The 12,846-nt window shown below is 40.1% G+C and overlaps 1 protein-coding gene across 1 annotated transcript in view; it reads left to right on the top strand.

The window, feature by feature from the left end:
- The window catches only part of ppp4r3b (protein phosphatase 4, regulatory subunit 3B), a 24,295-nt gene that overhangs the window by 1,897 nt on the left and 9,552 nt on the right, over positions 1-12,846 (top strand). Inside the window, exons 4-10 of the mRNA XM_016523481.1 lie at positions 882-1,505; positions 6,287-6,364; positions 6,460-6,609; positions 8,552-8,683; positions 8,833-8,929; positions 9,008-9,049; positions 11,836-11,994. Coding sequence (XP_016378967.1) covers positions 882-1,505; positions 6,287-6,364; positions 6,460-6,609; positions 8,552-8,683; positions 8,833-8,929; positions 9,008-9,049; positions 11,836-11,994 — 1,282 coding nt within the window. The remainder of the gene's footprint in view (positions 1-881; positions 1,506-6,286; positions 6,365-6,459; positions 6,610-8,551; positions 8,684-8,832; positions 8,930-9,007; positions 9,050-11,835; positions 11,995-12,846) is intronic.

Raw genomic sequence — 12,846 nt, 5'->3', positions numbered from 1 at the left:
AGACACACTCACACTCACACACACAAACACACACACACACATTCACACTCACACACACACACACTCACACACTCTGTTCTGCATACCGTTACATTTAAATGATTTGTTTTGGAGTGAGGGGAACTAGACTATGATTATAGTGTTTATAATGTTTATACATTATATATTTCACTTTATTTGGTAGTATTTCTGGTATTATTACACTCTCTCCAAACGTTCTGCTGCTCACAGAAGAGTGGAGAGAGTGGGTTAAGCAGTAGAACCAATCTACGAGAGCGATTTTTAATTTAAGAAAGCTGATTGGTCAATAATATGTTGAGGACCAATACATAATCAACAAATCATGCTCCAAATACATCTACATAAACCCGCAATCGCTCTGTCTCGTATGCACGCCTTCAATGTCTCGATCTAATGCACTTGTTAATGCCGGATCTTTAAAAACAAATACCGGAATGCAAAAATCCAAAATCGTGACATTTTCCAGAACAGGATCCGGCTCAAATTAAGCACTGGGTGGGTCTCTGTCTGATCTTTAGGGCCTTCACTAGTCATTATGCTGATAATCGAGTAATCGGATAACTGTCTTTTTTTTTTTCTTCTTTTTTTTGTGGTAATAAAAATAGACCTAAGTGAAGAATAGCTTTAAAGTGACTTAAATGCATATAGTAATGAGGCAATAACAATTAGTTCAAACAATGTATCATTGCTCTTTTGTTGGTTTTGATTGCTTCTATTGTCCTCATTTGTTAGTGGCTTTGGATAAAAGCGTCTGCTAAATGACTAAATGTAAATATAATGTACTCGACACGGACAAAATGCAATGGTGGATTTTTTCAAATGGAGTGCTGGTAGATGACGGCCGTGTGTGTGGTGTGCAGGTGCAGGGCAAGGATCCGTCTGTGGAGATCACGCAGGACCCCGGGGACGAGTCTGAGGAGGAGCGGTTGGAGGACATGCTGGAGAGCGGTCACCCGCTGGAGCTGCCCCCCTGCGAGCCAGGCTGTCTGGAGGAGCTGGAGGAGCTGGTGATGTCCGTGCTGCCGTCGCCGGTCCGGCGGGAGAAGCTGGCGCTCGCTCTGCTCAGCTCAGGGTACATCAGGAAGCTGCTGCAGCTGTTCCGGGCGAGCGAGGAGGAGGGGGACCGCCGGGGCCTGCAGCAGCTGCACCAGATCGTGCGCGGCCTGCTCCTCCTCAACAAGGCCACGCTGTTGGAGGTGATGTTCTCCGACGACTGCATCATGGACGTGGTGGGCTGCCTGGAGTACGAGCCGGCGCTGCTGCAGCCCAAGAGCCACCGCCAGTTCCTCACCGAGACGGCCCGCTTCAGAGAGGTGATCCCCATCAGGGACTCGGAGCTGCGGCAGAAGATCCACCAGACCTATCGCGTGCAGTACATCCAGGACATCATCCTGCCCACACACTCCGTCCTCGAGGACAACTTCCTGTCCACGCTGTCCTCCTTCATCTTCTTCAACAAAGTGGAGATCGTCAGCATGCTGCAGGTGCGTCGCTTCACGCCGTTAATTGAAAACTGTGACGCTGCGGGACAGTAGAGTAGCTGCACGATAAATCACAATCACGATTAGACAGAAGCTGTGATAGTCATGTGTATCTCGTCAGTGAAGCAGGGTTCTGTGATCAGTAGTAAATCTCCATCTGAAGGCCAGAGAAACATACGCCTCGCAGAAGAACCCCAGGAAGTTCCTATAGTGGTTGCTGAATAAACAGAAGATTTAACTGCTTTCACTGATTCAGCGTGACTAATAAACACACGACTATATGATTTATCTGAGTTCTTATTATGATAATGCAATGCTAATCAACATAGCCTTTATCACTGCTTAGAATACTATGAAATATGTTGCGTGTCTTATTCTGTGTAAGAAGCCTCATCATCTCACAGAAGGATTTATTTCAAACACTCTGACGTTATGAAGTGAGTTTGGAGTAAAAACATGTTATTAAATGTGGTGCTTTCAGATGGAGCAGCATTTACTACACAGAGCCGTAGTTCACTGACAAGCTACGCTGTCAGTATCATAGCAAGATTTCATAATCACGTGATTGTCGTGTGCATATTTTTTTTATTTATTTTTTTTGCGTAGCTTGTCAGTAAACTACGGCTCTGTGTAGTAAATACTGCTCCATCTGAAAGCAGGTGATGGAGATTTACTACTAATCACAGAACAGTGCTGGTTCATGTTCGGAGCATGAGAGAATATGAAATATGTTCACATAAACTTGAATCTGATTTGAATTCTCCGCTGTAAGAAGACCTCATGCATAATACAGCGCAGTGATTGGATCATAAGAGTTTATTCTCATGAATAATACTGAGAAAAGCTCGGAAAACTGATGACGTAGAGGCATACTCTGCAGCCACTGCAAATTAACACATATATACCTCTCTTTTCAAGACGTCGGTTCAACTTTTCTTTTTAAACCGGAAGAACGAAATGCAGTTGAACTTAAATGTAGTTGAGAAAAAATCTTGCAGCATAATCTTGGTTAAAACAACCTGATTTAATGCAATCTCAGTTTAATTTCTACCCTACACACTGCTCAATCACATGCACACAGCACACTACTTACCGCAGGGCTAGTGAGGCCACACCCCCTACATGCACTGTGCTTTTCTCCATAACATGAACAGATCATTTCTTAAATCCTGCATACAAAATATCAAGATGTCCATCTTGGTAAGTATTCATGTAAATTACATGACTATAACAAAAAATTGTTTAAAACTTCCTTGTGCTGTGTGTAATATACTGTGAAACTAAATTAGGCTATACCATTGTAAAAACAAATACACTGACTGAACAAACCATAGACTGGAACAAACATTTAGGTGAGATAATAATAAAACAGAAGTCTAAAAAGGACTTATATTGTTAGAAAAGATTTATATTTTGAATAAACACTGTTCACAAGTTTTCATTAGAGCTGCACGATGAATCACATGTGATTGTCATGTGCATCTCGTCAGTAAAGCCGGTTCTGTGATTAGTAGTAAATCTCCATCACGTGCTTTCAGACGGAGCAGCATTTAATACACCGAGCCATAGATCACTGACAAGCTACGCAATATGGCGTTCATAATCGAAGGCGATTCATATGGCTCTGTGTAGTAAATGCTGCTCCGTCTGAAAGCACGTGATGGAGATTTACTACTAATCACAGAACCGCTTTACTGACGAGATGCGCATGACAATCACATGCGATTAATCGTGCAGCCCTAGTTTTCATTCATCAATAAATCCTGAAAAAAGCATCACAGATTCCCCCCCAAAAATAAAAAAATGTCATTTTTAAAGTTTGTATTAGTATTAGATTTAGATAGTATTGTATTAGAGCCTATGATCAAACAAACGGTTTATATTTATGCTTGTATATAATAGTTTTATAAATTTCCCCAAATTTCCAATTAATTCCCATAAATTCCCTGGTAAGTTTCAAACTTGGAATATTTCCAAAATTCCCCAGACGAAGTTCCCATGGAAATTTACCGGAAATTTTCCGCCCATTTGCAACCCTATTCATGACCCTGAAGTCGCTGCAGAGTGAGATGTCGTATCATGACCGTTACCGTGTCGAGAGACTTCTGCTCGAGTGTGGCTCTGTGCAGTGGTCATTGATTGGCTGGTACTCGCAGTAGCAGAAGATTTGACGTGACCTGCAGTGGCGATGATAAAACAACAACCAATATTATTGCAATATAGTTTTCCTAGATAAAACGATAACAAGAGTTCAATAAATGTTTGATATAATGTTTATGCGCCAAAAGCGGAACAAAACAGTGCTGCTTATTAGGGCTGCAACAAATTATTATTTTGATAATCGATTAATCAAACAATTAATCGTTGATTATTTCACAGATTAATCGGTAGACTTTGATTATTCAGCTTTTACAATTAGTTAAAATATTGAGTTAATACATTCTAATAAATAAATAAAGGTAATCACTTCAGCTTTTGAAAATCATATTATGTAATTACAATTATTTTGCAATTAATTTATACAAATAAATATATTTGGCACACAAAATGAGATGACAGACAGAGAAATTCTTATTCACCATTTAATTAGCTATATGAAAAAGTAACTGAAAGACATGATTCTGCCTAACATCTGCCTTTGTAAGTCATATGGATAAGAATCAAAATAAAGATAAGCGATAAGACGCTTTATTTTTGGATAAACTGTTTTATTCACAACTTAATTTCTCTTAAAATACCTTCTAGGGTTATGATAATCAAAACAGTCCTGAGCTAGAGCAAGCTTTGATCTCTCATCATATCACTGTAATCCGATGCTTTCTTAACTGCTGCTTTCTCACTGCGGTCAGTTTTTTGTGTTATTGAGAGGAAAGCGTGCAGCATATATTTACATATTGATCCAAACGCTGCTCAGCAGCTTCAGGTTCGGCTGCATTTGCTCTAAAGCCTGCTGTGTGTGTCTTCTTCTCTTGAAATGCATCAGGAGAGCTGAATTACAGTCTTGCGCTACAGCGCCACACTGGTCAAACCGCATTACTGCAGGCTCTTACATTAGCTCACATGACATCAAGCAACTACTCGACAACAAAAATATTTTTATGTCGACTAATCGTTTCAGCCCTACTACTCATTTGAACTGCGCCACATGGAGCGTCTATCCACTCGGCTCAAAGTTCAAACGGCAGCACAGCGGTTGCGAGCTCACTAGAGCAGATGCATTTACTCGCTGATGAGTCTCGGTCACGCGACACTAAACAGCGCTGTGAGATCTAGTGTGAAGCGCTGGCATTCAGTGAGGAACACAAATGACTTGAAGCAAAATAAAACAGACTTTTCAATCTACAAATCAACATCTTTTACCATGAGTTTACTGTTGTAACAACTGCACCGTGGTACTGTGGCAGAAATGTGGGGTATTCATATCGAATTTTATTAATGTAGACATCAGTAATGATGATCAGCTATGAACGGCTGTGACTGTATTGTGTATTTTAGCACAGCTGGAGCGCTGTATTGACCAATCAGAAGCCAGAGTGCATTATCTAATGTAATAATACATGTTAAAGTTATTGATGCTTATGAAGTTTTAGCAGTGCTACATCAGTGAACTGTACATTATTAATATTGATTAAATAATGATTAAGTATAAGTTGCTATATAAAATAAATCTCAAAATGGTCCATACTTTAGATCAAATTAAAAAAATTTTTTTTAAATAGATTTATTTTCAAATGAAGTATTTCTAGTCATGTAACAATTCACTCAACTCACAATGCAATACAACTCCCGATACTGATTTCACAATACGATTTTCTCATGATTTATTTCAACAAAATGGGATTCAGGACAAATTCTAAATGAAAAAGGTGTTCTTTTCAGACCAAATGCTGCACAGTTCTTTGTGAAATTTAAATGTGTAAAAAAAATTTAAATAATCCAAATAAATTTCTTTGTTCAAACAGACTAAGGCTGCACTTATGAACACTAATATGCATTATACAGAGAGGAGATGAAAAGAAAACACCATCTGAACTTTTCTAAAGAAGTCAGTTCCCCTCAGAGATGCATTCATATAAACTCTCACCCCAACTGTATCACGAATTGTTTAACAACTCAACCGACGTGAATCCTCACATTTTTATAGACTTTAAACCGGCTGGGCGTGCATCATATTTCAAATGATATATTAATACCCTGCGAGCCTGCAGAGGATTTATAGTGTAAATATGTACTAAAGCAGTGCTGTACATGTTGTTCACTATCTGTCATTAAATGTGCTGTCGTCTGCTGTCCACTGCCTTTATATCAGTCACTCTGATCTCCTAGTGCTGATGCATATTTGTTAAATTGACCATATAATAGATATCATAATGGCTATAGACATGACATGAATTCAGATTAATGCTTCCACTCAGCTGGTTTTTATGAATAATGAATATGCTTGAAATGTGAATGTGAATCTGATTTATAGAATCCATGAATTATAGTAACGATTAAATCATTAACACTCTGGTGTCGGTCAGTTCTGAGGCACTCTACCTCAATTCAGACGCAAACAAAAATCTATCATGATGTAACTGTGTGTGTGTATGAGAGTGTGTCAGTGCTGCTCTCCTGCGGTGTGTGTGTGTGTGTGTCAGTGCTGCTCTCCTGCGGTGTGTATAACGCTGTGTGTGTGTGTGTGTGTGTTTCAGTGCTGCTCTCCTGTGGTGTGTGTGTGTGTGTCAGTGCTGCTCTCCTGTGGTGTGTGTAATGCTGTGTGTGTGTGTTTGTGTGTGTTTCAGGAGGATGAGAAGTTCCTGACGGAGGTGTTTGCTCAGCTCACAGATGAAGCTACAGAGGACAGCAAGAGGAGAGAGCTGGTACATCACACTCACTCTCACTCTCTCTCACACACACACACACACACACACACACGCACGCCAGGGGTTCACGCCTGTCTTCTCTACGTCTGCAGGTGAACTTCTTCAAGGAGTTCTGTGCTTTCTCACAAACGCTGCAGCCACAGAACAGAGATGCCTTCTTCAAAACGCTGGCCAATCTGGGCATCTTACCGGCGCTGGAGATCGTGATGGTGAGTAGGTATGGGCGATATGGGCTTAAAAATGTATCACAATAATTTCCGGCATTTATTACGATAACGATATCAATGATGATAATTCAGGAAATTCTGTTTCTTTAGAGAAAAGTATTATGTTTCCTATTTTTACCCAAAATATGGTGTTGTGAGCATTACTGAGTACACACGTAAAGACTGTTTAATTCATACTGGAAGCCGGAGGGCGCTCTTGCACAGAAACTCCACGTATGCATCACAGAAGTAATAACACTGACAACGCTCCAGGAAATCCCTAATATGGACAAAGGCATCCAGATATCGCTGAATAAAACGCAAATAGAGAAATTTTAACTGGGGAAACGTTAACATACGATTGCACAAATTATATGGTTTATCTGTGTTCTTCAAGCAATCTTTGGTATTTTTATAAGGAAAGTATATTTATAATGCAATGCTAATCGAGATAGCCGTTATCACTGTATATAATACTATCATTCTGTAATATGAAACCACGTCTGGTCACAAAAAGAAGTTATTTCAAACACTCGACTATGTTATGAAGTTAATTTGGAGAAAAAGCATGTCAATAAATGATATCTTTGTTGGACAACAGGTTTGTAAACAGACTCATACACATGCAGAACTGTATCGCACACATGCTACTGTAGTACATTTATTCAGACAGATTTTTTGTGCACCGCACAGCCCTGACCAAACCAGTTCCATATTGAAGAAGGAGCTCCTCGTTTAGCGATAAACTCCTCCTCAATTTCACGTCCGCCATGTCACACAGAAATATGTCAACATGTTGTTATTATCACGGGAAGACTGGTACTGATTGTTACTGGTATATGTCAAACGATGAGATCTGGCCCCCGTCTTATAATCAGGGTCGTCTTATATTCGGGCCAATACGGTAATCACTCCAGCTCTTGTTTAACAATAAGCAGATGTTTGGCGTGAGGGCCAGACGATGTGACTGTGTAATGTTGTGTAACGTGAGCATGAGCAGGATAAAGACATTGATGTGGATCAGAGCTGAAGTGTGGATGTGTCATGCAAACAAGCTGCACTCTCCAGGATCGATGAGCTGCAGATCATTGAAATACAGCAGCAGTTCCTCATCTGTGGCATCTACTGGTGCTGAGTGTTGATGCAGATTCTGATTCACAAGCTCTCAGTTCCACTCTGCTCTGGATTAATTCATTTAGAAATATTTCAGGAAATGTTGCTTTTGTCTTAAAGAAATAGTTCACCCAAAACTGAAAATGGTCATCATTTACTCTCCTTCATATCATTCCAGACACAAGACTTTAGTTCATCTTCACAACACAAATGAAGATATATATTTTTTTTTTTATTGTTGTCCATCCACTGAAAGACAAAGCAGAATTCCACACATTAAAAAGACATTGTAAAAGTAATCCATATAAATGGAGCTGTGTATTCCACACAGTTTTAATCTAGGCGTTTATAAACATTGATCAACATGTAACTTCATTAATGGACACTCAGCTGTACTTGTGTGTGTGTGTGTTGATCAGTGTTTATATGTGAATGTTAATATTAAGGCTTGTCCACTCTTTCTCCATATTTATGCTGGTGAAGTAATGACTGTGAATACAAAAATACAGGAACAGAGATAATGGAGTTTCTTGCTGAAATCATTTACAGAATGACTCTCATGATGGATTTATTCAGACATGCATAAAACCATTAAGACATCACTAACAGGTAAAACATGAAGTAAAACATCATTCTGTATTTTGACGTCTATACAGGGATCTGTCACAACACAATAAAGAGCACCGAAATGGCTTCGTGATAAAATGACCAGAATGTAAAATGTGAAACTTGAAGCATTGCTACAACCATGTTTAGTGAGGCTTTATTCGCCTGTCAGTTGAAAACAGCTCAGATTAAGAGATCTAATTTGGGATTTAAGAGTTGAAGTCACAGTGCATCATGAAGCGGGTGTGTTTGTGTTCAGGACGTGCTGCTGATTAACGTGGTGATCAAGCAGATGATCTGTGATTCGGACCCGGAGCTGGGCGGTGCAGTGCAGCTCATGGGGCTCCTGAGGACCCTCATGGACCCCGAGAACATGCTCGCTCCGGCCAGCGTGAGTACAGCCTGACACGCTCTCACAGCTAACACTTTCACTTCTGACTCGCCAGAAACTCACCTCCCTTTCCCAAAGTTCACACTTGTGCCTGGACGAGCAGAAGAGCATCCTCAGTCACTTCTGTGTGTGTGTGTGTGTTTGGACAGAAAGCAGAGAAGAGTGAGTTCCTGAGCTTCTTCTACAAGTACTGTATGCACGTGCTGACTGCTCCACTGCTGGCTAACACCGGCGAGGAGGACCCAGGTGAGACACACGCCTGCTCCGCTGCTGCAGTGAGCCGTCTGTGAGCGCACATATCAACACGTGTCTGTCTGTCCACAGATATGACGGAGGGAGCGGCTAAACCCAACCCCGTGTGTCCAGGTACCGTCTCCTCTCACCTGAGCTCGCTCCTCTCCCGTCTGCTCGAGAGGTCTTCTCGGGACCTGCATGAATTCTGTTTTTAAAGAAAGACCCGCCCCGAGACAGACCCTGATGAAATTAGACCCGAGTCCGAGTAGTGCTGGGAAAATAAATCAATGCATCGCGAATGGAGAAATGATTCGGCATCGATTGAGATTTTCCCAATGCTTTCTCGAGTGTATTCTGAGCTTAGTGTTGAACAGCAGATGGCGCTGCATGCTTTAGAAACAGCTGTACTCTGCTTGAGGTGAAATTACAGACTCAGCCGAACGCACAAGTGCTCTTCAGCTCTTCTTCATGAGCGTTTGAGTGTGTGGATAAAAGCTAGAGTAGAGTGCCATCTGCTGTTAAAATCTAAGCTCAGAATCCATTCTAGAGAGAATCGCCATGCATTCGGAAGATCTCGGAATCCATCCACCAATCGATTCTGCATTGATTTATCGTCGCAGCCCTAAGTCCGACCCGATGGCATTTATTTTTGGACTCGAACGTAAACGCATTGATGTGTGCACAGCCTGCTGCGCTGCAGTCGGTCAGGAAAAGTCCCAGTGTCCTGCTCACTGATTTGGCCGCTGCTCCATTACTTTCATTTATTTACTTATTTATTATTACTTTACATTTTTGATGTTGGATATGGTCTGACCGGATTTGAAAAATAAACGTGATAGCCAGTGTTTCCCCTGCCATTATATTAGAGGGGCGCGCCATTAATTTTAATCTCTCTATAGTGCCAGATCACAACAGAAGTCATTCAAGGTTACCTTTCCTATAGAACAGGTCTATACCTTGTTGTTTTATTAAACAAACTAAATAGCCTTATGTTATTTATTTTATTTACACGATGGCATGTCATTTCTGTCTATACATGGTCGCGCATTTACAATTCTCCTCTGCTCTCTGTATCGCTCGCACACACACACACAGACAGAGAGAGACACGCACACATGCGCACACACACACACGCAGAGAGAGAGACGCACACTCACACACACAGAGAGACTCACACACACGCACAGAGACACGCACACACACACGCAGAGAGAGAGACACACGCACAGAGACACACGCACACACTCACACAGAGAGAGAGAGACACATGCACGCGCACTCAAAAGGTAGGGCTCTTTGATTTCTGCGATGCGGAAAACAAGGACGGAATCGCAAAATCCAGTCATAAAAATAGAATTTACTGTATAACGCGGAATGTCATGGAATTTGTCAAACTTTAAATGAATTAATCAAAAGTAGGTGATTAAACTTAAACATGGACTAGTATCTGTAAATATTAAGCCACAAACAGACTATTTAAACATGAATCCTGCATGTTCTGTGTCTGTGTTAGTGAATGGCGCAGACGCACAGTTTCGTTTATGCCGTGTTCACACTGCATGATTTTAGCTCTGATTTTCACTCGGCGACAGGTTTTGCGAAATCACCGTCAAATGCCCGAAATTGGAGGCAAATCTGTGCTCGTTCACGCGAGTGACAGTCACGCAGTGTGAATTATCAAAGACGCGATCTGAGGGAATCACCGATGCGTCACAGACACCCGTGAAATATTTGGCATGCTAAATATCTGGAGCTGTCGGCGATTCAGAATCCTGCTGTGTGCAATGAGTTCTGACTGAAACATACATCAGTGATGACCTCCAGCCAATGAGAGACCAAGATACAGCGCAGCGGGGCGTTCCGGGAGGACCTTCATGAGCATTTTTCTGTTTCATTTGAGTAAAACTAGCCTCATATCACACACAAATGTAAAGATATTCACAGCAACCCGTCAAAGTGAAAGTTCGGTTTAACTTGAAGACACTGTGCCAGAGATATTGTTCAGTCGAATGCACATAATGCTACTAATAATATTAGTACTACTACTAAAATTATTAAAACTTTAATTTAAGGAATAATCACACAACATTTCTTCCATGTTTTATTGTTAATAGGAAATCCCCTTTGTTTGCCAAAAAAATTAATTTTCAATAATTAAAAGATAAATGAAATGAATGTATTATGCCTTCATTTGATAACCAGAAGAATTTAAATACACAACACAGAATTTCTGAGGAAAAAAAAGCCTTTCATAAGGCTATTTTAAGAATACATTTGAATAAATTAAGTAGTTTTTATGCATTCAAATGATTAGACATGCTAAAAGAGAGAAATTTGTAACAATAAAACATAAGGTGAGAAAAAAAATAATAATTTCATAGGGCCCTAAGCATGCATTTTTAAAAAAACTTTTAATAAGTTGATGTGAAATTGTGTTTCATGATTTTAATTAATTAGACATGCTATTTGATTAATACAATTTTATTTAACTGTTAAAAAGGAGTCCAGAATAAAGCAGAATCCAGAAAAATGAAAACGGAATTAGGAAAAAATAAAACTGATTATTTGGGAAAAAATAAAACTGATTTCATTGGGCCCTACACAGGTGAGCACACTCCCACCAGCGGACAGATAGTCAATCATCCTCATCCCCCCAAAGCTGTAAACCTAGGGGAAACACTGGAGAGCCTAATAAATCATGGATTTAACAACGTTATTTACCTCATCTCCGCTGAAGGGCTTCTGCGCACAAAAAACAAGAAGCCCTGCATGCACACGCAGGAAAAAGCACATTTATTTTAAAGTATCCGAGACCCGACCCGTGTCCGAGGCACTCGTAGAGGTTTTGGACCCGAACCCGCACTTGGATCTAAGTGGATCCGTGAAGACCTCTAGCCTGTCTGTGTGCTGTGTGTCAGATAACTTCCAGACGGCGCAGCTGCTGGCTCTGATCCTGGAGCTGCTGACCTTCTGCGTGGAGCATCACACGTACCACATCAAGAGCTACATCATGACCAGAGACCTGCTGAGGAGGGTGCTGACGCTCATGAACTCCAGACACAGCTTCCTGGCGCTCTGTGAGTATCCTCACGTCTGGGAACTAGGGATGACCCAAATTACAATTCCACCAGCACGTGTTTCCCCCATGCATTTTGCTCTTTTTTTTCCACCATTGCATAAAGTAGCCAAAATGTGCTTTTTACTGTTTTCAACAAAAAAATAAACTACAGAACAATTTTAAATATTTAACACTGAACATTTTTTAACATTCTAGCAGACATTATACCAAATATAAAAATCAGCATATTATTCAGCAAACAACAAATCAGCATATTATACTGATTTCTGAAGATCATGTGACACTGAAGACTGGAGTAATGATGCTGAAAATACAGCTGCGCATCACAGAAATAAATTAGTTTACTAGGGATGCACCGATACCATTTTTTCAGAACCGATCCGATACCAAAAATTCTGAATATCGGCCGATACCGATCAGATACCAGCAGTTTTTTTTTTTTATAAATGTAGAATTTCTATACGTCTGTGTTGACTTGATCATCACTCTTGTGTGTGTTTAACACAATCTACTAAATAAAGACAACTTCATTTGAAAGAAAAATAACAATTGAAACAAAATATATATATAATCATAACCTATGACAAAAATACTATTATAAACTAGGTTAGTGAATAATTCAGCAGCAAAACTATTTCTAGAAAAATCATGAGTGCACAATAATTTTATAAAATCTAAACATTTAGTGAAATAACATTATTTAGTGGGGAACAAATATAAGTGAATAAGTGTAGGACTAAGTCTGGTCAAATGTTACGTTGCTCTTTGTTTTGTTGTAAAATACATTCATGAAAAACTATATATATATATATATATACACACTATAAATTAAAAGACATTTCTTTTAAAT

This window comes from Sinocyclocheilus rhinocerous, unplaced genomic scaffold (genome assembly GCF_001515625.1).
Source record: "Sinocyclocheilus rhinocerous isolate Xijiao unplaced genomic scaffold, SAMN03320098_v1.1 scaffold1381, whole genome shotgun sequence".
Classification (NCBI taxonomy): domain Eukaryota; kingdom Metazoa; phylum Chordata; class Actinopteri; order Cypriniformes; family Cyprinidae; genus Sinocyclocheilus; species Sinocyclocheilus rhinocerous.
The sequence above is the reverse complement of the archived record's forward strand: the minus strand, read 5'-3'. Positions and strand labels throughout refer to the sequence as shown.